Source organism: Salvelinus sp. IW2-2015, linkage group LG15 (assembly GCF_002910315.2).
Source record: "Salvelinus sp. IW2-2015 linkage group LG15, ASM291031v2, whole genome shotgun sequence".
NCBI lineage: Eukaryota > Metazoa > Chordata > Actinopteri > Salmoniformes > Salmonidae > Salvelinus > Salvelinus sp. IW2-2015.
The window spans coordinates 43411812-43438295 of NC_036855.1; the positions used below are offsets into that span (position 1 = coordinate 43411812).

Genomic DNA, 26484 nt, shown 5'->3' on the forward strand with positions numbered 1-26484 from the left:
TTGGAATGGTGACATTTGCGCGATCGGTTTTCTATCGCTCATTTGCACGTCACGTCAATGATATCATGTCACCGTGTGGGACTGTGGGTCAATTAACCTTGTCGGAGTGGGCCCCCTGATTCTAGTTTGTGAGCTAGGCAGGCTACTGCCTGGGAACGTCTCCCACTCAGAAGTATGAGATGGGAGGGGGGGTAGGTTGACCTCAGGTCCCCCCACTGGAAGCCTGAGATACGGGGAGCGGGAGAATCTATCAAATAGCGCACCTCTAACTTTGTACAGTACTAATGCAATTAGTAAAATCAGTCACACTACGAAATGCTCCTAAATAAACCACAATTCATTCATAATACTGTGAATATATTTTTGCAGATAGCAAGGAGAGGTGAGGGGAGTGGTGATTGAAGGAAAATATCTTGCAGCCTGCTGGCTCCACMCACAAGTCTTATATGGACTTCCTGCCCCAACAAGGCAAGCTGGTGGATAATTAAGCCATTGAGTGCTTTGGGATAAAAGAGGAAGCGGGCTGCACAAAGAGGGAGAGGACCGAGAGGGAAACGCGTGTTATGGAGCGTGTAAATTATCTGTACGATTACCCGTGTTTGGTTATTGAACTTGTGGAGACCCCACACCCTTGAGCCTGCTACATGTGATGGAGAATACGGGCATAGCAAACCAAGCTCAATAACTAAACAGACACAGAGCATAATGGAAGCATTGGTGAACATAACGCAACAAGCTATGCATTGGGAGCTGCTGGAGGAACAGCGTCAGCAGACCGCTCTCCTGCGAGCTGAACTCAGCCAGCTGACAGCTGCCCATGCAGGTGCAGCAACGCCTCGTCCCAAAACCCTGTATGTTTATACTGAAACTGACAGGGGCTGACAACATCGAGGCTTACCTCCAAGCCTTCGAGAGGACGGGGGCTAGGGAGAAATGGCCCCATGAGCAATGGGCCAGCCTGCTATCACCCTTCCTGTCAAGCGCGGCACAAAATACCTATCAGAATCTGACTGCTGACCAGGCGACGCATTATGAGGGTCTGAAAAAGTAAATCCTGCGCCGGTATGGTTACACCCTGATTAGCAGGGCGCAAAGATTCCATGATTGGGTGTATGATGTCACAGCGCCCCCCCGACCGCAAATACATGATGTGATTAGGCTGGCCAAGAACTGGCTAACTGCTGAACCACTGACGATCACGCCCATCGAGAAAGTGGTCATAGATCTATTTCTACGCTCTCTCCCGTTCGAAGCTAAAGAGTTAGTAAGCCAAGCTAACCAGCAGAAAGAGGATCAGCTAGTGGAACTGGTGGAAGATCAACAGGTGGCTTTGGAGGTACTGCACAGAGGACAACCACGGAAGGCTGAACCCTCAGCTTTCTCCAACAATGTTGTAAGCTGGAATCATTGAAGAGTGAGTGGTGCAGCCCCATAGTGATGGTGCCGAACTCTCAAAGTTCGCCTACACCATGCCCCGAATTAATTAACTAATAGAACGGCTAGGGACTGCCTGATTTATCAGCACGCTCGACCTGACGAAGGGTTATTGGCAGGCGCCCTTAGCTCCCGAGGTTAGGGAGAAAACTGCTTTTGCCACCCCTGATGGGCTGTCCCACAACAGGAAGCTGCCCTTTGGGTTGCACGGGCCCCGCCCACCTTCCAGAGGTTGATGGACCGGGTTCTCCGTCCCCATCGCGAGTACGCGGCGGCCTACCTCGATATTGTAATCCATGGGAGCGAGTGGGAGACCCATCTAAACCAGGTGAGCGTGGTATTGCAGGCCTTACAGGGGGCGGGAGGCTGAGTACCTGGGGTACTCGGGAGGGGATGTGTAAAACCCCAGGTGAAGAAAATGGAGGCGATTCAGGACTGGCCACGCCCCCTCACCAAGAAGCAGGTACGTACTGTGGAAGGACCACCAGAGGGCAGGCTGGGCTCACGGATGGTAGCCCAACAAGGCATGGGAGACAAGTGAACCAGAGGCAATTAAGCACAGCTGACACTACTAATGAGATATTCTCCTTCCCCTATAAGAGAGAGTATGGAACCAGCAAGAAGGGGGACTATCTCTGGAAGATGGCCACCGAGACAGAGGAGCTATCTAGGAAGAACCATTAAGACGGTGACAATGTCGTGACTTTTTGTGGTAGTTTAAAGACAATCGTATTGTGTTCCTGTTTTGCTCTGGAGAAGAAGATATATGTTTTTTCCTTTGGAGAGTTTCATTGATTCTGTTGGAGTGTTTGTGTTGACCAAATGTCCTCAATATAGAACTTTGTTCAATCAAGAAAACCTACTCCTGACTCGTTTGTTCCACCTTCCCGCTTTAGAGTGACGCCCAATTACTTGGTCAGCTCACAGTACGTTTATGGGGTTGACTAGTTACTACCAGAGATTTATCCCCCACTTTGCCTCCCTAGCCAGCCCCCTGACAGATCTGACCAGGAGCTGTCTGCCCGCCCAGGTGATGTGGACAGAGGAGACGGAGAAAGATTTCCAGGGCCTAAAGGGAGCCCTGTGTTCTGGACCCGTGCTGGTGACGCCGGACTACTCCAAACCACTGGTGATACAGACCGATGCAACCGAAACAGGGGTGGGTGCCCGTCCTATAACAGCTACAAGAAGGTGAGGAACACCCAATTGTATACATTAGTCGGAAGCTGTTGCCGAGGGAACAAAGATATTCCACTGTGGAGAAAGAATGTCTTGCGATCACGTGGGCGCTGGAGACTCTAAAATATTACTTATTGGGACGGCACAACCACTGGTTTGGATGTCACGGAATAAGGACAGTAACACCCGGATCACTCGCTGGTTCCTTTCCTTACAGCTCTTTGCTTTCTCTGTCGTCCACAGATCAGGTGCAGCCCATGGAAATGCTGATACCCTCTCCAGGAGGGATGCTCTAGGGAGCTGGGGGGGATAAAAGGCTCAGGGGTGCAGCCCGCTGGCTCCACCCCCGCACCTTATATGGACTTCCTGCCCCAACGAGGCAAGCTGGTGGAGCTTTAAGCGCTTGGGGATAAGAGGAAGCAGGCTGACCGAGAGGGAAACGCCTGTTATGGAGAGTGTGAGAAGCGGGAGAATTATCTGTACGATTGCCCGTTGTGAACTGGTTGCTGGATCCCCCCGTGTGCAAATATCCCTAATAAATTCCCCCATTTGCATTCTAGTTGTGCTCCCTGTGCGTGTTTGGTTATTGAACTTGGTGACGTGGAAACCCCACACCCTTGAGCCTGCTACAATATAGTTTCACAGACATATTGTAGCATTTTTTTTCTGGATTGTGCGAAATCGTTAAGAATAATATAAAACCAGTCTGCACACCACCAAGGTGAATCGGTTTAGTCTTGACTCTTGGTTGACAGTGTTGGGGGATGGGTAATGTATTGATGCTCGTGTGCCAAATCAACACAAATTTGTTTCTATTAGTCTTTGTTACTACTTTTTTATATTTATGAGTCTTATTTTTATAGTTTTAAATGTTACGATTATTTATCCGCCAGAGATGGAAGACAGGGAAGAAACCACCATTTACCTTCCTATAGGCTGCTGTAGCCTACATATTTACTTAGTTGGTCATTCTATAGTTTTCATGGAATTTTAGTGGTAATTAAATATAATTTATTGAGAATCTATCAGAAATATTTTTACCAGGTCCATGTATTCTCAAATTGAAAACAATTAGGGAGTGCCGCTCCTCCACATTTCGGCAGCACTCCATTCCTGCTATGAAGCATTCACAGCCAGTACTATAAAGCATTCAGTTAGTACTATGGAGCGTTCAGTCAGTATTTAGTCAGTACTTTGAAAAGCATTGCAATGTTGTTTTTTGTTCTATGTTGCTCTGTCTGTATGCTACGTCTTTCTTGTCCTATGTTGCTCTGCGTGTGCTCACTGCTCAATGATTGTCTATATTGTAATTGTTTTTAATAACCTGCGCAGGGACTGCGGTTTAAAATTAGCCGGCTGGCTAAAACCGGCACTTTTACTGAAACGTTGATTAATGTGCACTGTCCCTGTAAAAATAAACTCAATGCTGACATGGGTCTGGAGACAAATTATAGAAATATAAAGCCCATCATCCACACATATTCTTTCACTGTGCATTTTGATACTTGGAATTGGTTTAAGAAAGACATTATGGAAGTGGACGTGTTAATTCCTATTGTCTGATCCTGCTGGCTCTCACACGACATAGCCACTGGCTGAGAGCGGAGGCTGGGGATGGAAAAGAGTGGGAGGGCATGGGGTGGTAGAGGGACTATGTGAGAAAGAAAATGATGCCTCCACCATCATGTGACAGGGGATCTCACATCACATCCTAATTGTAGTAGGATTGTCACAATACCAGTATACGTTGATACCACAAAACTCAATTTTCCATGGCAAAAAAAGAAAACACGAAGCAGACTAAACTCTATGGTCCTCCGGAAATAAACAAATGTTACTCTTGGTGACAACAGAAGGCTGTGTGTTTGGAACATTAGCACTTTTGCTCAACAAATAAGGCTGTCATTCAGTTCAAGTGCATTGCCCTTCACTTTTAAAGGTAATTTACGATTGGCTGACATCAAGTATTTACCATGAATGTGATCTCTGCGAATGTCAGGGAAATTATCTTCAATAGGTACATCGCTGGTTGCGCAGTGCTTCAACGGGCCTTTAAATGAATCCTGGCCGATGTCAGCTTCATGTTTTGTTTCCTAGCCATAATACTTCTGAGTGTTGCAATACTGGTATCATGAAAATCCTCAAATGCAGGGATTGTTACGATGAGGCAAATGGGCATAGGTTCCAAGAATCCTGTCTATCTTCTCCCTCCTTGTGGGCAATGGATCCGTAAAATGGAGCAGGATTATTTGGCTAACGCCCTTGTGTGCAGTTGCTCTCCTTCTCCGAGTATTTCCCCATCCCTCTCTCTTTTTCCCCTCTTGGTGTCAGGGGAAGGTTTATCTTCTTCTATCTTGACGCTTGGGCCTGTGAGGGGGCTGAGGCAGGGTCACGGGGAGGGAGGGGGGAACCATGACAGATAAAATCATGGTTCCCTGGGGACTTGTTTGGTTCCACACCCTATCCACCAAATGCCAAGGTGAACTCTTGTGTGCATGAGTTAGGATCCTACTACTGAAGCCCCCCTTCCCCCATGCATATGACAACACACTGATGCTGATGATGATGATAACAACACACACAGTCCTAGAGCTATGTATTCTGAAGGAGAACATAACATCCTATAACAGTCACTCTCTACACTTGTGAGTGACTCTTTAATCACACTTATGAAATTGGAGAAGGAATGCTTACACTCCGCTCTAGGTGGTCTTATTTCCGCCATGATAGAAAAGAGGAATGCTCAGATCCAGGCAGACAGGACGGGCAGGGACCAATACTCTCTCCTCTTCTCCAGACCAGGCTGCTTGTAGCGGGGCTCCTGTAGCACCCCTGTCCAACTTTATTAGGGCTCGTGGAGAGGGGATGAGTGCAGGGGCATGTGGCGTGCACTAATGAAGCAATAAAAGTCACCACGGGGGGTGGAGCTGGCACCCATTTGGGCCTTGGTCAAAAGTAGTGCACTATTTAGAGAATACCCACTGTGCACATCAGATTATTTCAACATCAATTATTGGATAATATTTGGTTGAGACATTGATCAATGAGATTCCAACCTATATTCACCCAAAAAGACAGCCAAAAGTTGAATTTCCAATCTGTTATCAGTATGCATTCAACCATCTAAAAGCACAACAAAATTCCAATAGAAAAACAAAGGTGGTGGGGGGCTTGCTGAAGAGTTTTTGCTGAGTTTTTCTCCGCAAATATAGGAGTAATAATGGGCAAGTTTATACATTTTATGGGGGGGGGGGTGGGGGGGGTCAGGGAATGCTGCAGCACCCTCAGCACCCCTACTTCCTGCGGCTATGCCTGCGACAACCTATGAATGCTGCTGTGTCTTGAACATGCATGCTTTATATGATTACACCAGAATAAATGTATAGTCAGGGGTGTCATGCACCCATTATCTTAGAGGGGGCACGATTTTTCAAACAATCTAGAATCATATTCATTATGTCTAATTGTATATTTTCTGCATAGGTTATCTAAGCATACTTATTTACCTGTTCAATTGTCATTTTAATGAGGGTGTCATTTTGACTGTTATAAATCACACATCTCAATATACTGCACTAACATGCCTAGGATATTACATCCAAATTACAACGCAGTACATGGAATCATAACACGTCAATGCAGGTGCATATTATGGCATGATATTTACACTGAAAAAAAACATGAAGGCAACTTGTAAAGTGTTTAGTCACATGTTTCATGAGCTGAAATAAAAGATCCCAGAAATGTTCCATAAGCACAAAAAGCTTATTTATCTAAAATTCACCAGCCCCATCCCTCAGATTTTTACTGAACCACAGATGGAAAAGCCACTTTGTTATTTTTTCTACTGCAGATTACCGCTTTAAAAGTAATCAAGTTTTTTTTTAAGTATCTGTAATCTGATTACAATATTTTAGCTGGTAACGTAACGGATTACAGTTGCATTGTTTTTGTTATCCGTTTAAAAAATCTGTTACTGCCCAACCCTGTATATTAAATATACTGAACAAAAATAAAATGTAACATGTAAAGTGTTGGTCCCATGTTTCATGAGCTGAAATAAAAGATCCCAGAAATGTTCCATATGCCCAAAAAGTTTTGTGTACAAATTTGTTTACATCTCTGTTAGAGAGCATGTCTCCTTGCCAAGATAAACCATCCACCTGACAGGTGTGGCATATCAAGAAGCTGATTAAACAGCATGATCATTACACAGGTGCACTTTGTGTTGGGGACAAAAGGCCACWMTAAAATGTGCAGTTTTGTGACAACACAGATGTCTTAAGTTTTAAGGGAGCGCGCAGTTGGAATGCTGACTGCAGGAATGTTCACCAGAGCTGTTGCCAGATAATTGAATGTTCATTTCTCTACCAATGTTGTTGTAGAGAATTTGGCTGCATGTGCAACCGGCCTCACAACCGCAGACCACGTGTATGGCGTCGGGTGGGCGAGTGGTTTGCTGATGTCAACGTTGTACACAGAGTGCCCCATGGTGGCGGTGGGGTTATGTATGGGCAGGCATAAGCTACGAAGAATGAACACAATTGCATTTTATCAATGGCAATTTGAATGCACAGAGATACCTTCACGAGATCCTGAGGTCCATTGTCGTGCCATCACCTCATGTTTCAGCATGATAATACACGGCCCAATGTCACAAGGGTCTGTACACAATTCCTGGAAGCTGAAAATGTCTGAGTTTCATGGCCTGCATACTCACCAGACATGTCACCCATTGAGCATGTTTGGGATGCTCTGGATTGACGTGTACGACAGCTTGTTCCAGTTCCAGCCAATATCCAGCAACTTCGCACAGCCATTGAAGAGGAGTGGGACAACATTCCACAGGAAACAATCAACATGCAATGGAGATGTGTCACGCTGCATGGAGATGTGTCACTACTGACTGGTTTTCTGATCCACGCCCCTACCTTTTTAAAAAAGGTATCTGTGACCAACAGATGCATATCTGTATTCCCAGTCATGTGAAATCCATAGATCAGGCCCTAATGAATTTATTTAAATTGATTGATTTCGTTATAGGAATTGTAACTCAGTAAAATATTTGAATGTGTTGCGTTTATATGTTTGTTCAGTACAATACACAAATATCATGATATTATCATAAGGTATCAGATTACATTTAAACCAAGTATTTTTCTGCCTATCCAAGCATACCTCTTGAGATGTCTGTATCCTCCTGACTGGTGGTTATTTTTTTAAAGAAACTAAATATGCTTCTCTGCTAAAATCTGGGTAAATTATTTGAAAGGAATGCAAGTCTTGTTCAGTACATTTAATAATTGCTTGCTTTTCTAAAATCTAGCAACCTTGCCAGCAGGTATGCCAGCAAAGATTGTTAGACAAACTACTCTAACTTTGATAGCCTGAAATGGCTTAGTAGCTAATTGTGGTTGGGAGATACTTTTCTATAAACTCAACAAAAAAAGAAATGTCCTCTCACTGTCAAATGTGTTTATTTTCAGCAAACTTAACAGCTGTAAATATTTGGATGAACATAACAACATTCAACAACTGAGGCATGAACTGAACAAGTTCCACAGACATGTGACTAACAGAAATGGAATAATGTGTCCCTGAACAAATGGGGGGTCAAAATCAAAAGTAACAGTCAGTATCTGGTGTGGCCACCGGCTGCTGTGCATCTCCTCCTCATGGACTACACCAGATTTGCCAGTTCTTGCCTTGAGATGTTACCCCACTCTTCCACCAAGGCACCTACAAGTTCCCAGACATTTCTGGGGGTAATGGCCCTAGCCCTTACCCTCCGATCCAACAGGTCTCAGATGTACTCAATGGGATTGAGATCCAGGCTCTTTGCTGGCCATGGCAGAACATTGACATTCCTGTCTTGCAGGAAATCACAGCCTGCAGGAAGGGTACCACATGAGGGAGGATGTCTTCCCTGTAACGCATAGCATTGAGATTGCCTGCAATGACAACAAGCTCAGTCCGATGATGCTGTGACACACCGCCCCAGACAATGACGGACCATCCACCTCCAAATCGATCATGCTGCAGAGTACAGGCCTTGGTGTAATGCTCATTCCTCCGACGATAAACGCGAATCCGACCCTCACCCCTGGTGAGACAAAACCGCGACTCGTCAGTGAAGAGCACTTTTGCCAGTCCTGTCTGGTCCAGCGATGGTGGGTTTGTGCCCATAGGCGACGTTGTTGCCGGTGATGTCTGGTGAGGACCTGCCTTACAACAGGCCTACAAGCCCTCAGTCCAGCCTCTCTAAGCCTATTGCGGACAGTCTGAGCACTGATGGGGGGATTGTGCGTTCCTGGTGTAACTCGGGCAGTTGTTGTTGCCATCCTGTACCTGTCCCGCAGGTGTGATGTTTGGATGTACCGATCCTGTGCAAGTGTTGTTACACGTGGTCTGATCAGCTGTCCGTCCTGTCTCCCTGTCGCTCTGTTTTAGGCATCTCACAGTACGGACATTGCAATTTATTGCCCTGGCCACATCTGCAGTCCTCATGCCTCCTTGCAGCATGCCTAAGGCACATTCACGCAGATGAGCAGGGACCCTGGGCATCTTAATGTTTGTATTTTTCAGAGTCAGTAGAAAGGCCTCTTTAGTGTCCTAAGTTTTCATAACTGTGACCTTAATTGCCTACCGTCCTTAAGCTTTTGGTGTCTTAACGACCGTTCCACAGGTGCATGTTCATTAATTGTTTATGGTTCATTGAACAAGCATGGGAAACAGTGTTTAAACCCTTTACAATGAAGATCTGTGAAGTTATTTGGATTTTTACAAATTATCTTTGAAAGACAGGGTCCTGAAAAAGGGACGTTTCTTTTTTTGCTGAGTTTATAGTGTGTGGACACCCCTTCAAATTAGTGAATTTGGCTATTTCAGGCACATCCGTTGCTGACAGGTGTATAAAATCAGTAGATTGGCAGTAGAATGGCCTTACTGAAGAGCTCAGCTACTTTCAATGTGGCACCGCCATAGGATGCCACCTTTCCAACAAGTCAGTTGGTCAAATTTCTGCCCTGCTAGAGCTGCCCGGGTCAACTGTAAGTGCTGTTATTGTGATGTGGAAACGTCTAGGTGCAACAACGGCTCAGCCGCGTAGTGGTAGGCCACACAAGCTTACAGAACGGGACCGCCGAGTGCTGAAGCACGTAGCACGTAAAAATTGTCTGTTTCCAACTTTGTGGCAACAGTTTGGGGATGGTGCTTTCCTGTTCAGCATGACAATGTCCCCTGCACAAAGTAGGGTCCATACAGAAATGGTTTGTCAAGATCTGTGTGGAAGAACTTGACTGGCCTTCACAGAGCACTGACCTCAACCCCTTCAAACACCTTTGGGATGAATTGGAACGCAGACTGCGAGCCAGACCTAATCGCCCAACATCAGTGTCCAACCTCACTAATGCTCTTGTGGCTGAATGGAAACAAGTCCCCGCAGAAATGTTCCAACATCTAATGGAAAGCCTTCCCAGAAGAGGCTGTTATAGCAGCAAAGGGGGGACCATATTAATGCCCATGATTTTGGAATGAGATGTTCGACGAGCAGGTGTCCACATACTTTTTTCCATTTCCATTTTATTTATTCATCGAGAAGGAATCAATAGGCTACAAAGCTAGATCAAATTAATTTAGCAAAGATACCTCCTCTGAGTTCTGCCCATCACCGACAGCTAAAATCAATTTAAATGCTGTGTGTCACTCTACACACTCTCTTTTGTTCTGTGGTGCACCTTAGAAGGAAAAACTTACTGGGGAGAATAGGGAGGGGGGGGGTACTCTCTGCATTGTACAGTCAATGTGCCCCCTCCGCAAAATACAGCTGACAGATATTTTTATAAATAATTATGAAAAACCTGGGAATAAAAATGAAGTTTAGTAAAAAGAAATTACAAGACAAATCAGAGGGGGCACGTGCTCTTGTGCACCCTATGGGCAAGATGCATCTGTGTATAGTTACAGTAGCCTCAAAATGTGGCTGTGGATGTGTTACTCATTTTAAGGTTGAATATCACATTAGTTTGTAAGATAGCCTTAACTTGGGCCTCCCAAGTGGCGCAGCCGCCTAAGGCACTGCATCGCAGTGCTAGAGGCATCACCTCATCTCAGTACTAGAGTCACTTATGACCCGGGTTCGATCCCAGAAGGTATCACTACCGGCCGTGATCGGGAGTCCCATAGGGTGACGCACAATTGGCCCAGTGTCGTCTGGGTTAGGGGAGGGTTTGGCCAGTGGGGCTTTACTTGGCTCATTGTGCTCTAGGGACTTCTTGTGGCGGGCCGGGCGCCTCTAGGCTGACCTCGGTAGTCAGGTGAAAAGTGTTTCCTCCGGCACATTGGTGCGGCTGGCTTCTGGGTTAAGCAGGCGGGTGTTATTAAGAAGCGCGGTTTGGCGAGTAATGTTTCGGGGGACGCATGACTCGACCTTCGCCTCCCGAGCACTTTGGGGAGTTGCAGAGATGAGACAAGTTCGAAATTGGAGAGAAAAAGGGGGTAAAAAAATATATATTTATGTACATATATATTTTTTAAAAGATCACCTTAACTTTAGGCTATTTACTGTACTACAAAAGTAATATCCAATTGTGTTTGGTTGACAATGCAACTAAATATCAACATTTAAAGGAGATATTTACATCTCAGCCCATTCTTTAACTTTTGGTCGAGTTGGAGACGTGAATCCAACACATAATTAATAGGCTATTTATTGTATTTCAATCTCGAGACATGAATCCAAAACATAAATTATTAATTTGAAATTTAAAAAAATACTGGAAATAAAGCCAGACTAATCAGTGACACAGATGGAACAATCCACACAGAACATGAATCTCCTTGAAATGTTTATATTAGGTTGCGTTGACAACTAAACACATAATTCAATATCACTACATGTTATTAAATTTGAAATCAACTGGAGCTTGAAACCCTAGGCTTATTGTATTGTTCATTTTTTTATTCTGGGTTGATGAAACAATAGCTGTTGATGACTTTGTAAATGCTATAGGCTTAAATAGCATTATTGATTATACAGTATATGAGTGATAAAGTATGGGCACATTTAATTTGCTTTGTTAAACCTACCCTTTGGAGTGACTTCGATAGCAACAATGAATCTATTTTCCTTTTTATTCGAGATCCATTCTCAACAATCGTTCCCACGATAGCACATTGGTGATAGTCAGTGACAAATATCCTAGCTAAGCTGGGCTTAGTTCAAATCCTTGATGGGAAACCAAAGGGTAACTGTAGATAGATTAATTATCCAGTAGGAGGTACTGCACAGCCTGTTTTTTTCTCATAGTGGATATAATGTTGAAGATCTGACGTTTTAAAGGTACTAATTAAACATTTTATACAAGATTTGTCTTTGTTGATATTTGGTTACCTTGATGACATAATCCTGTGGTTTAAATTTTACCCTCAAAAGAACAGTTTACACTGATTACTTTTTTGAAACCCAATGTATTTTCCATGTCACAATACGTTGACAAATGACGTTGAAACAATGTTGATTCAACCAGTTTGTGCCAAGTTGGTAGGAAGTGATTTCAGATGCAGCCACATTCACATTTTTCAGCTGCATCAAAGAGGTCCCTCTTCTAGTGGTCCCCTAGGACAGTCAGTCAGGTCAATGTCAGTCCTGTGTTGTGTTGTGTCGTCTCAGGCCTTCCACTCCCATCTGTGAGCTGCTGGAGCACAAGTACGCCCAGGACTGGTTAGAGGAGCAGCAGGCCAAGAAGAGAGCCCTGGAGGAGAGGCAGCTAAACTTGGTGAGATTTGGGGACGAGTGGAGAGGAAAGGAGAGGAGGCTGGTTTAAAGGTAGCCAGGAGCAGTGTGCTCCAGGGTTTGGGTCAATTCCGTTTTCAATTCGGGGGGTGGATTCTGAAATTGCTTATTGCTTCCTATGAGCATTTTTCCATTCATGAATTGAATGTCTATTTACTTCCTGAATTTACTTTATTGAAAACTGAATTGAGCCCAACTCATATGCACTCTGAATCCTGAAGACTGGCACGCAAGGAAGGGGTTATATTTGTATAATTTTATATAGCCTGTTTTGGAGAAGGTATTACCAGCAATAGTAGTAAGTCGTACTTGTAGTGGTGGTAGAATAAGTATTTATATGTATGTCCATTTCTCTTCTGGCGTGGCTATCCTTGCAGCCTAAGCTGGGCCGCATCCAGGAGACACGGACAACTCTGTTGAGGAAGAGTCGGCCCATGCCTGAGTCCACCCCGCTGTGGAAGCTTCCCCGCTTCCAGCAGGTAAAAGCCCAGTACAGTAACACCAGAGCACAGCTACAGGGTCACCAACACTCCAGCCTAGACAGCCTAACCAGTATTATTGTAGTTGTTCTATTACCGTGCGTGCGTGTGTGTGTGTGAGTGAGAGAGGTGTATCCTGGTCTGCTGAAGGCATTTCTACACACAGTCCATAGGGAATCAGTGAGGAATGGAAGGCAAAATAGGGAAGGGGAGCAGAATAAAGAATAGACTGCCTTAGGGAATGTTTATAGTCAAATTTAAGATTTCCTCCCCTTCATTTACAACACACAGGCACACGTAGACCCACACACCCTCAGTGATCCCCCTCGCTCACCTACTTCATGGCTAGCACAGGCCTCCAATTAAATCAAAAGTGATGTGTTTTTATTGGTGTTTTACACTGACAAGTGGGCTATCATTGTGACGGCTCTACCTGTCAGCGAGGCAATGAAAATACTCCATTGACAATGGCCACTGCTTCCAATTATGGGGGAATCAGCCTCCTGCCACGCTAACAATCTGCGCACACACACACAGTCTTCCCCACCTAACTTTACTTCCCCAATATTTTCCCATTCCTGCATATATATTTTTGGTGGAAATTACACACAAAATGGGGTGGCGTGCTGCCTGGTGGCGAGGTCTGCATTCTATGCCTGTCAGCTTTAATGAGGCGATTTAAGGTTTATTTTGGCGGCATGCGCACCACTAAAGTCTTTCTTGTCTGACAGCTGACGGTGAAAGGCGAATGTTAACCTTATAAAATACTTAACAATCCTCAGTATTTTCTGTCAAGTAGCATTTCTGATTGCTCTGGGTTCGACATTTGCATCCCTGACTTTTCCGGCGTGATCCGCGTTTCATCTACTCATCATTTGTTTGTTTGTGTTGTCATTTTTCTTTTGCTTCTCTCAATTCTATCTTTGTTGAATCGCTTGTTTTTTCTTCCCTGTTTCAATAAGATACTATGGTTCCACAGGATACATGATTTCTTACCAAACAAAGACAACATAACAAACAAGTAAATATTTAAATAAACAAATGACACACAGGCAAAGTTACACTGTGCTTTTTTCTTACTTGTAGATTTGATAAGGGAACTGATTGATAGGAACTGTTTTCTCTGTATTTGAAGCATCCTACAAGCGATTTGCAACATGTCAAACGTAAGAAAAAATTGTGTACTTGCAGGATTAAATGGCACTCCATATCTGAGAACAACTTTTATTCCAAATTCTAAACGTATTTTATACAGTACTCTTCCACAATCCACACACAGAAATCTAAATGACTGGAGGAAAGAGTGAGAAGAGCCGGTGGAGATGCATTAGATGTGCTCCTCAAACTCTCCATCACATCTTTCAGTGGGTTTACTCACACATTGGAGTTAATCCACATGGCAGGTCGCTTTCATTTTGTTTCCAGTGTTGAGCCCTATCTGGCAGGATGGATTGATCGAAGAGCCCAGAGTCATATCTATATATACACAAGACTTTCCTACATATCTCTATATAAAACATTGCCATATAAGACTGGGCCAAGTCAAACTCACCATAACATATCTCTATGTAAATCTGGTCAAACTAACCATGTCATATCTCTTTACAAGCCAAACTCACCATCACTGTTCGTCTCTTATCTGCAGGTTGGCCCAGCTCTGGACACCTTCCGGGATCCATATGCTAGAAAGAAGGCCTTCAATGCACACTTCTCAGACTCAGTGGCACGGACAGGACAGCTGGGCCAGGGAACCTACACTGTGGGCTAAAACATACATAGAGAAGAGTCTATGTAGTAACTGTTTGGGTAGGGAGTAGGGGGCAAAGTCTTATTTTCCAACCGGCCTTAATCAAATTGCTCTCAGATGCAATCAACCTATATGTATTACTGATACTGACAATATTATCATGGGATTTTACTGATTTCTAAAACCCCTCAATTACAGATTGGCAAAAAAACAACAGATATTGTACTTCTGGCCAGACTTACACTGTTACCACCACAAGGGTTTGTAATATAATGTTTGTAGACTACACTACTCTTTAACTCAGCGAGAAGGTAAAGTACAAAACACTCAAATGGTATGAATATGTGTTCCAGGAAAAATAAAGGAAAAATATTATTAAAGGAAAAAAGTTATTAAAATATGCTAATATTGCTTCACTTTTCACTGTTTGTTATTAGGTCATAGCTTGGCTATAAATCATTTTCTCTGGTTGTGTTCCGAGTATAAAACATTTAATGGAAAAGTCAGACTGATTTAGAGTCATTTATTTCAATAAATTCATATATTCTATTTTCTGTTTGTTTGCCTACATAGAAAATAATGTTTTCTATGTTCATTAGCATAATATAAGGAAAACCACAACCTATACATATGGTACAATACTATATGTATACTGAACAAAAAAGCAACAATTTCATCGATTTTACTGATTTACTGTACATGTAAGGAAATCAGTAAATTGAAAAAAATTAAATAGGCCCTAATCTATAGATTTAATGACTGGGCAGTGGCGCAGCCATGGGTGGGCCTGGAAAAAATCAGAATGAGTTTTTCCACACAAAAGGGCTTTATTACAGACAGACATACAGCTCAGTTTCATCAGCTGTACAGCTGGCTGGTCTCAGACAATCCCGCAGGTGAAGAAGCTGGATGTGGAGGTCCTGGGCTGGCGTGGTTACATGTGGTCTGCGGTTTTGAGGCTGGTTGGAAGTACAGCCATATTCTCTAAATCAACATAAAACGGCTTCTGGTAGAGAGATGAACATTCCATTCTCTGGCAACAGCTCTGGTGGACATTCCTGCAGTCAGCATGCCAATTGCACACTACTTCAAAACTTGAGACATCTGTGGCATTGTGTTATTTCAGCTCATGAGACATGGGACCAACACTTTTACATGTTGCGTATTTATTTTTGTTCAGTACATATACCTGACACTCCCAAACTCACTCCACAGCAACCCCAGTAGATGAGCTGAGCACAACTGCAGATCACAGCACCATTATAAAGGGCGTCACGCTGATTGCTAAGCCATACCGCTTTCTCCCGAGCCAGCTCATACCAAGATGAGAAACTCGGGACCTCTGCCTCACAAATACACATGACAGGCCTCCTGAAGCATTCTAACCTGTTGCGCTACTGCAGGCTAAGGAGTGAGTTTCATAGATCCTCATCTGCTACATCTCCTTAAATATCAGACTGGGAGGAACTGACATACATGCCCCCCCCATTTTACCTACACCTAACATGCCAATTCAACAAATATGAATATGTAAACATTGAAATACATATTTCTGCAGTGGCAAGAAGTGAAAACATAAACAACCCTGTTAGACATGGATTACCAAGGAAAAGGTACATCTAGGTTACCAGAGGACTATTGCCAGCGTTGGTAAAGGTGTAATGAATCAGTGTGGAAAATATCTGTACGGAGATATAATTTATTATGCCCAGGCCAAATATCTGTATCATATTTACAGTAATGAGGAGTGAGATGAAACAGGGTGGTAGTGGTTGAATCCACCCTTCCCCCCCACTCCTCCTCCCCTCAGTTATCACCAAAAACTCTCTGAGCCAATGGGCTCAGGGCATTGTGTAAGACTGTTAGAGACACCTTTAAAAGCTGACAATTGTGCTTTAGTTGTGAACAGGGTCACTAGGGGACTTTGTCTATTATTTTCTGTTTTCTTGGGGGCCACAACATCACCCATATACAGTACCAGTAAGCCCATCATGTTTGTTCGTGTCGTCAGAGTCTCCCGGTTTCCTCAAAGGCAGGACGTGACTGCAGACTGCATGGACCTTAAGACTGGTGCTGAAATGAACTCGCTAACTGGTTGAGGTCCTTCCCTTACATGGGGAAGTTTACTCTACAAAACATGTGGAATTAGGCTATTATTAAGCTAGGATACTTTTTTGGGGGGGGGGAGAATAGCCTACAGTGTCGTTTTCAGAACATAAACATATATTTCTACAGACACGCTGCAGTAAAACGCGTAGGCCTAATGACGGAAAGTGGATAAAAACAAATTGCCTGGTCAAAGTTGTTTTGGGATTTTCCAACTGGACAGTTGACTTGGTCTCAAATTGTAGTTTAAAAGTACGAAATTACCCAGTTGCCCTGTTCATATTTATATTTATCATGGAGGTCTCCACAAACGGGTCGAGTTTTGGTGTTGACTCTCTGCTGTCTCACAGACCAGCAAGCCTAYACATTTTGAAAGGAGAAAGTTCGATCGAAAAATGCCGGTGTCCACTGGAGTTAAGCCCGAGGTCCGTCCTGGAAAKCGGCTGCTCATCTCCTCTCTCCCCGCGACCGAAATCTGTCGAAGATGCAATGCACAGACATGATTTTGCACTGGAGTCCTCGCTACAGCATGGGCAACTGCCCCAGCCACGGACAGTCGCATCATCTTTTCTTATTCGGGATATTCTTGCAGACTGTAACAAACCACTTGCAGCATGTGCCCCATACAAGAGTCATGAACATCCCATGCCAGACTCCGAGCATTTTGAGTCCAAAATAGCGGACGACTTTATGGATAAAATCGACAGCAACTCGTCCTCGGACAATGAATACAAAGGTAAGCTTTATTACTTGACAGTCCGTAAAATAAGTTGACAGTGAGTAAATCGCTCATATAGACGGCTGTTTTAAGAATTGTCAAATTATGATAGGCCTATAAATAGCCGAATGTCTTATAAATTAAAGAAAAAAAACGTTAATTAAAAAAACTAGGCTATCATATTAGTTCATCAATTATATGAAGGCATTAGGCATATAGCCCAATACCCTTGGTTTGTAGGCCTACTTTCAATACATTAGTATTTATATTGAGAGAAAATTAAATTGCGCGCCCATTTAACTGCCTTTAAAGCCACTTATTTTGAAAATGCAAACAGAAAAAGTCCAAGTATAGTCCTATATGATGATTTGTTCAATAAGGCCTTTAAGCGTAAACAATGTATTCAGCGTGGTTAATTGACTATGGCTGCAGCTAACATAAATATGATAATAATAATGTAATTTGACTAGGACTATTATAGGCCACTTTAATATTATAGACCGTTCCTTATTTGTGATCAACCTGAAAGTGTGTGCGTGTGCGTCAAACCATCATCTCATCCTTACATTGACCAATATAAATGCCTATGATGACTGGTTTTCATTGCATGGATGAGTGGTGTTTCGTATATCAGATTGTCTCTCTCTCTCTCTAGTTGGTTTATCTTCCACCGATACATCCAATTGTTCGGGGTTTGGGTGCAATTTGTCTACCTGATAATCAGATTTGTAACCCGAGGATATTGTCAGCTCTATATTTCGGATTTATCCACGGTCCTGTGAAGTCGCGCCAGTCAGTTGACTGGTTTTCATCCCTTGTGGATCAATTAACTGGATTATTGTACTCCCTGAGAATCAGATCAGCCCATATAAAAACCAGTTTTCGCGCTTCACATATCCACTGTGCAATAACCATGGAAACAACCGAGATATTTTATGTGGCAGTTATAGGCCTATAGCCCTTGAAATCCCTGTCCAATCATAACTAAGATTGTAGGCTAACCGGAAAATGTGCAGATCACAATTCTATCCTTTATGATTCTGGTTATATTTTGGTCATGTATCTAATTGTAAATACATGTTCATGAATTTTAGCGCGAGACCGTGACATGGACAGCAGCAGGGACAGTCCGTCGTCTCGGCTGAAGAAGCCCCGGAAAGCTCGAACCGCTTTCAGTGATCACCAGCTGGCCCAGCTCGAGCGCAGCTTCGAACGGCAGAAATATCTGAGTGTGCAGGACAGAATGGAGTTGGCAGCTTCGCTCAACCTCAGCGACACTCAGGTCAAAACTTGGTACCAGAACAGACGGTGAGTTGCAAGACAGATCGAAACCGTAATTTGTAATTAATGTAAGTAGGCCTAGTTATTGGATTCAGCCACTCAAAAATATGTTATTACAAACATATAGTTTTGTCTAAGTCCTCTAAGTCCGTTGTGAAGAAATTACAAGTAACACAATTACGGACAACACATGAATACATGCATAATCAATTACTGCATTCTGTATCAATAATTGAAGTGCCGTGCTGTTATTACACAATTGCTATAATTATTATTTACCCCAAAAATGGCTGTCAACTGTGAGGAGATTTGACATTTTCCCCTAATGTAGCTACATTGTTTATTTAATAAACAGGCCTGTTGGGTGAGTAAAGTAGGCCTATGAAAAATTCTGGGCTACATCCAATTCTATTTCCTCCTGCTTGTTATAATAGCAGATAACGATGGCCAAATAAATAGCTTAATTTTTTTCTCTAAACCCTAATTTTCCTTTTAGAACGAAATGGAAGCGACAGACCGCGGTTGGACTGGAATTGTTGGCCGAAGCTGGCAACTACTCGACTCTTCAAAGAATGTTTCCCTCGCCATATTTTTACTCACAACGTCTGGTTTCGAACCTAGATACCACAGCGGGCTTATATCTGTACAGAGGACCCTCGGCACCACCACCTATCCAGCGTCCTCTGTTTCCACGAATCCCCCTGCATGGTCTTCAGGGAGGCGGGGAGCCGCTCTCCTCTCTATCTGGGGTCCTCCCTCGACCTACACATCGATGAACGGACATAGCTGTCAGCACCCACGCAAGCTCCTCGCTGACAAACAAATGGGACTGCACATGAACAAAATTACATGACTTTGAAAGTCAAAACTTTTATTTGGGTCGATATTTGTGAAATGTAGTGAACTGTTTGGCTTAGGGGAAAATATGACAAACATGTTTGTAGGCCAATGTGTAGGCGAATTGAACATTGTGTGTTTCAGAGCGGGCTTTCATATTTTTTTTAGGCTGACGAAAAGGCTCTTTCATCAACGTGAAATTATTGGATTGAGGCCAAAATGCTATTTTGTGTTAGCACAAATTTGGGTCTGGATCAAATTTGTATTGCTGAAATTCTGCGTTAGAGCTGGCAAAGGCAATCTTCCCACATTTGTGTATACTGCATCCACGATAAACGCTGCATGTCGGCCCCCATCGGAAATGAGCTTTTCGATCACGCAATCTGTAACGCTTAAGCGATAGATTGAATAGAGCCCTGTTATTCTCTAAAAACAAAAATAACAAAAATAAACACGTGGTTACAGCCTATGTTTATAACAATATATATGTCCATGATATTTGCAAATAATGGAGATGTGGGGGCCTACGTTCCAGATTTATCTTTAGCATTTAATTCAATATGACATTAATTTTTCGTTCCGCTCAAATTGGACGACCAATATTGGGCATGGGGCAACAGTGAAACTTTTTGAAGATGAAAGATGTAGCCTAATTTGAAATTGTTCGCGCAATGTCATCTGGTTGTTTCAAGGTATCCTATCCCAGTTAAAGCCAAAACAAGGGGATGTATTTACGTTTTTTAAATGTATAAATACGTTCTACAAAAATTACCCTTCACTCAAAATATGTGGTCGAAAGAAGATTTAGTACAGTTAGTCTAGACTGAGTTTTTATTTTATTAGGCCTGTTTAACTTTTATTTTGACAGGGAGTCATGTTAGCCAATCAATGGGCACAGAATTGCACACTGGCCTCTATATGGTTAAAATTAAATTAAGGAATCATTAGAAATGAAAGCAAAACGTGGCCTAGGGTGGTCTAGCCGCTGCCTCTGGTGCACAAAACAACCCCAGATAGGTGCTGTTAAATGTGTTGTTTTACATGGTCAGCCATAGTAGTAGGAGGCCCTGGAGCAAATTAGCGTTTAGTGCCTTGCTCAAGGGCACAGAATATTTTTCATCTTGTCGCTCGGATATTTGAACCAGCAACCTTCCGCTTCAGCACACTCTCCTCTTTCATCTCTAAACATACAACTAAATGTTCTTTAATAAAGGCCCAATGCAGTCAAAAACATAACTTTTGTTTTATATATATATACACTATGTTGGAATAATACTGTGAAATTGTGAAAATGATAAAGCCCTTTTATTGTAAGCCAAATTAAGTGGGAACGGTCAGAAATGGTGTGTTGACAAACGTAACTCTTAAATTATAGCCTACATGTAAAATAAAAATATGAAGGTGAATTCGACAATTAGCTGTCAAATTAATATCAGATTTGGTAAAAATTGATGTTTTGCAGAAGGCTACCTATAGCCTGCATTTTACACTTGATTTAAGTTGCAAAATCTAATTCCAATCAAGTGTTCATATCTAAAATGCACTTGGTTGAGAGCTGAAACTTCACAAAATTCTTGTTCATTTCTAAACCACACAGAGAATTAAAGTAATCCCTTAGAAATACAGTTGAAGTCAGAAGTTTACATACACTAAGGTTGGTGTCTTTAAAAGTCGTTTTTCAACCACTCCACACATTTCTTGTTAACAAACTATAGTTTTGGCAAGTCAGTTAGGACATTACTTTGTGCATGACACAAGTAATTTTTCCAACAATTGTTTACAAACCGAATATTTCACTTATAATTCACTGTATCACAATTCCAGTGGGTCAGAAGTTTACATACACTAAGTTGACTGTGCCTTTAAACAGCTTGGAAAATTCCAGAAAATTATGTAATGGCTTTAGAAGCTTCTGATAGGCTAACTGACATCATTTGAGTCAATTGGAGGTGTCCCTGTGGATGTATTTCAAGGCCTACCTTCAAACTCAGTGCCTCTTTGCTTGATATCATGGGAAAATCAGCTAAGACCTCAGAAAAAAATTTAAAAAAAAATTGTAGACCTCCACAAGTCTGGTTCATCCTTGGGAGCAATTTCCAAACGCCTGAAGGTACCACGTTGATCTGTACAAACAATAGTGTGCAAGTATAAACACCATGGGACCACGCAGCCATCATACCGCTCAGGAAGGAGACGCGTTCTGTCTCCTAGAGATTAATGTACTTTGGTGCGAAAAGTGCAAATCAATCCCAGAACAACAGCAAAGGACTTTGTGAAGATGCTGGAGGAAACAGGTACAAAAGTATCTATATCCATAGTAAAACAAGTCCTATATCGACATAACCTGAAAGGCCGCTCAGCAAGGAAGAAGCCACTGCTCCAAAACCGCCATAAAAAAGCCAGACTACGGTTTGCAACTGCACATGGAGACAAACATTGTACTTTTTGGAGAAATGTCCTCTGGTCTGATGAAACAAAAATAGAACTGTTTGGTCATAATGACCATCGTTATGTTTGGAGGAAAAAGGGGGATGCTTGCAAGCCGAAGAACACCATCCCAACCGTGAAGCATGGGGGTGGCAGCATCATGTTGTGGGGGTGCTTTGCTGCAGGAGGGACTGGTGCACTTTACAAAATAGATGGCATCATGAGGGAAGAAAATTATGTGGATATATTGAAGCAACACTGTCTCTTATACACATCTAGATGTGTATAAGAGACAGGGCCATCAAAGCCCTGACCTCAATCCTATAGAAAATGTGTGGGCAGAACTGAAAAAGCGTGTGCGAGCAAGGAGGCCTACAAACCTGACTCTGTTACACCAGCTCTGTCAGGAGGAATGGGCCAAAATTCCCCCAACTTATTGTGGGAAGCTTGTGGAAGGCTACCAAAAACATTTGACCCAAGTTAAACAATTTAAAGGCAATGCTACCAAATAGTAATTGAGTGTATGTAAACTTCTGACCCACTGGGAATGTGATGAAAGAAATACAACTGAAATAAATCATTCTCTACTATTATTCTGACATTTCACATTCTTAAAATAAAGTGGTGATCCTAACTGACCTAAGGCAGGGAATTTTTACTCTGATTAAATGTCAGGAATTGTGAAAAACTGAGTTTAAATGTATTTGGCTAAGGTGTATGTAAACTTCCGACATCAACTGTACGTCTAATCAATAGTGACAAACCCACTTGGAATTGCTTAAAACAAATTGTCATTATGGCAGTAGTCTGGTAGTTGTAGGCTATAACTAATGTTGTGGCGGACCATCTGAACAGCTAACGTTATTTGTCAACAATAGATTTGCCAAACAATTAGTCAATAAAATATTAAATGAGCGATTATCACAGCATTGTGAATGACTCCCCCCAAAGTGCTGGTGATGGTGTCTTGGGCTCTTGGCCAAAATACAGTAACAGCTGGTGACCAGACGATACTGCCTGATATGACCGTGGAGAGACTTGGACGGGACAGCTGGTCAGCGGCGACGCACGCAACACTCCTGACTCCTCAGCCCGGCTTGAAAGCTACTCTACCTGGCGATTGGTGAAATTCAAGCCAACCAAACCTGTGAAATGGCCCCCAACGATTAAAACAAAAAGACAATGTGTTTAGGTTAGAAGTGAACAAATTAGGGATGGATAAAAATTGACATAATGGGTACCTGGAGGAAAATGAGGGAGGGCCGTGATTTTTCAATTTCAGTCAAGGGGAGGGTTTAGTATTTTCTAAATCTAGTCCAGGGGAGGGTCATGTAATTTGTAATTTATTAAATATCAACATTTCTTAGTGTTTTAGAATTACTTGCTTATTAAGAGGGAGATTAACCCGATGCCCCAATCAAGTTAAGCGTCAGAATAGAGACAAAGTAGAGTCGCAATTCAACGGCTCAGACACGAGACGTATGTGGCAGTCTACAGTCAATCATGGATTACAAAACGAAAACCAGCCCCGTCGCGGACACCGACGTCTTTCTCCCAGACAAACTAAACTTCTTTGCTCGCGTTGAGGACAATACAGTGCCACTGACAYGGCCCGATACCAAAACCTGCGGTGTGGGCTTTCCTTCACCGCAGCCAACGTGAGTAAAACATTTAACCGCGTTAACCCTCAAAGGCTGTCGGCCCAGACAGCATCCCTAGCCGCGTCCTCAGAGCATGCTCAGACCAGCTGGCTGGTGTGTTTACGGACATACTCAATCAATCCCTATCCCAGTCTGCTGTTCCCACATGCTTCAAAAGGGCCACCATTGTTCCTGTTCCCAAGAAAGCTAAGATAACGGAGCTAAACAACTATCTAGTAGCACTCACTTCCGTCATCATGAAGTGCTTTGAGACTAGTCAAGGATCATATCACCTCCACCCTACCTGACACCCTAGACCCACTCCAATTTGCTTACCGTCCCAATAGGTCCACAGATGACGCAATCACACTGCCCTAACCCATCTGGAAAAGAGAAATACCCATGTAAGAATGCTGTTCATCGATTCCAGCTCAGCATTTAACGCCATAGTACCCTCCAAACTCGTCATTAAGCTTGAGACCCTGGGTCTTGACCCCGCCCTGTGCAACTGGGTCGTGGACTATCTGACGGCGGCCCCCCAGGTGGCGAGGGTAGGAAACATCTCCACCCCGCTGATCCTCAACACTGGGGTCTCACAAGGGTGCGTTCTCAGCCCTCTCCTGTACTCCCTGTTCACCCATGACTGCGTGGCCATACATGCCTCCAACTCAATCATCAAGTTTGCAGACGACACTACAGTGGTAGGCTTGATTACCAACAATGTCGAGACGGCCTACAGGGAGGTGAGGGCCCTCGGAGTGTGGTGTCAGGAAAATAACCTCACACTCAACATCAACAAAACAAAGGAGATGATTGTGGACTTCAGGAAATAGCAGAGGGTGCACCCCCCCCTATCCACATCGACGGGACAGTAGTGGAGAAGGTGGAAAGTGAAGTTCCTCGGCGTACACATCACGGACAAACTGAAATGGTCCACCCACACAGACAGCGTGGTGAAGGCAGCGCAACAGCGCCTCTTCAACCTCAGGAGGGTGAAGAAATGTGGCTTGTCACCTAAAATCCACAAACTTTTACAGATGCACATTCGAGAGCATCCTGTCGGGCTGTTTCACCGCCTGGTATGGCAACTGCTCCGCCCACAACTGTAAGTCTCTCCAGAGGGTAGTGAGGTTTGCACAACGCATCACTGAGGGCAAACTACCTGCCCTCCAGGACACCTACACCACCCGATGTCACAGGAAGGCCAAAAAGATCATCAAGGACAACCACCCGAGCCACTGCCTGTTCACCCCGCTATCATCCAGAAGGCGAGGTCAGTACAGGTGCATCAAAGCTGGGACCGAGAGACTGAAAAACAGCTTCTATCTCAAGGCCATCAGACTGTTGAACAGCCATCACTAACATTGAGTGGCTGCTGCCAACATACTGACTCAAATCTCTAGCCACTTTAATAATAAAAAATTGGATGTAATAAATGTATCAGTAGTCACTTTAAACAATGCCACTTTATATAATGTTTACATATCCTACATTACTCATCTCATATGTATATACTGTACTCTGTACCATCTACTGCATCTTGCCTATGCCGCACGGCCATCGCTCATCCATATATTTATATGTACATATTCTTATTCATTCCTTTATTACACACACGTGTAAGGTAGTTGTGAAATTGTTAATATTACTTGTTAGATATTACTGCACGGTCAGAACTAGAAGCACAAGCATTTCGCTACACTCGCATTAACATCTGCTAACCATGTGTATGTGACCAATAAAATTTGATCACTGATTCTCCGCTGGGTGCGCAATATCAACTGCGCCTATAGGCTATTTAGTGTGGTTTCAATCAAAATATCCATAGCCTATAGGCAACAAAGTGCCTGCTCGGAGAAACAAAGAACAAAGTTATATTTCTAAGATAGCTGCTGGGATGGTGTAAATAAAACTAGGCTGCATTACACATGGCAATGGATATTAGAACCCCGGGCCTGCTCTCTTGCTGATCAAAAAATGGTGTGTGCTGCCTAACAAATGACTGTGCTGTGTCGGCCTACAGTGGCAGTTCAGGAGAGTCAAAGGCTTCTTCCGAAAATAATTTTGGATTATGCCTAGTCCTAAAAATCTTGCATGTGGACTAGCCTATAGCCTATGTTCTGTTCAGTTTGAAAAGGAGAGCATTAACATGAGGACAGGTCAACTTTGATAGCTTGCTACTACTATAATTGATTTCATTAAAAACAATACACAATGCATTCGGAAAGTATTCAGACCCCTGGACTTTTTCCACATTTTGTTACGTTACAGCCTTATTCTAAAAGGGATTAAATCGTTTTTTTTTACCAATCTACACACAATACCCTATAATGACAAAGCATAAATAGGTTTTTAAATGTTGGCAAATATATACAATTGTAAAACCCCAGAAATATCACATTTAAATAAGTATTCATACCCTTTACTTAGTACTTTGTTGAAGGACCTTTGGCAGCGATTACAGCCTTCTAGTCTTCTTGGGTATGACTCACAAACTTGGCACACCTGTATTTGGGGAGTTTCTCCCATTCTTCTCTGCAGATCCTCTAAAGCTCTGTCAGGTTGGATAAAGGCCTGCTTTAAAAAAAGAAAAAGCCTGATTGGTGATGTGCTACAGAGATGGTGGTCTTTCTGGAAGGTTCTCCCATCTCCACAGAGGAACACTAGAGCTCTGTCAGAGTGACCATCGGGTTCTTGGTCACCTCCCTGACCAAGACCCCTTTCCTCCGATTGCTCAGTTGGCAGGGCGCCCAGCTCCTGGAAGAGTCTTGGTGGTTCCAAACTTCTTCCATTTAAGAATCATGGAGGTCAGTGTGTTCTTAGGGACCTTCAAATGCTGCAGA

The 26484-nt window shown here is 43.2% G+C and overlaps 2 protein-coding genes across 6 annotated transcripts in view; both read left to right on the forward strand.

Moving 5' to 3' along the window:
• Positions 1-15138, forward strand: part of cfap77 (cilia and flagella associated protein 77) — a 76273-nt gene extending 61135 nt beyond the window's left edge. For 2 of the 5 annotated variants that reach the window (XM_024001100.2, XM_070447155.1), the window contains exons 5-7: positions 12284-12389; positions 12784-12885; positions 14531-15138. In XM_024001100.2, coding sequence (XP_023856868.1) covers positions 12284-12389; positions 12784-12885; positions 14531-14653 — 331 coding nt within the window. In that variant the 3' untranslated portion in view covers positions 14654-15138. Of the gene's footprint in view, positions 1-2420; positions 3173-12283; positions 12390-12783; positions 12886-14530 lie in introns of those variants that run through there. The other 3 variants (XM_024001102.2, XM_070447156.1, XM_024001101.2) reach the window with 3 other exon arrangements.
• A 1801-nt stretch (positions 15139-16939) lies between these two features.
• On the forward strand, positions 16940-20914 carry barhl1a (BarH-like homeobox 1a). Its single transcript, XM_024001343.2, has 3 exons — positions 16940-17474; positions 18551-18764; positions 19234-20914. Exons 1-3 carry the CDS (start codon positions 17033-17035, stop codon positions 19511-19513), a joined length of 936 nt encoding a protein of 311 aa, XP_023857111.1. The 5' UTR covers positions 16940-17032; the 3' UTR covers positions 19514-20914.
• Positions 20915-26484: the final 5570 nt, after the last annotated feature.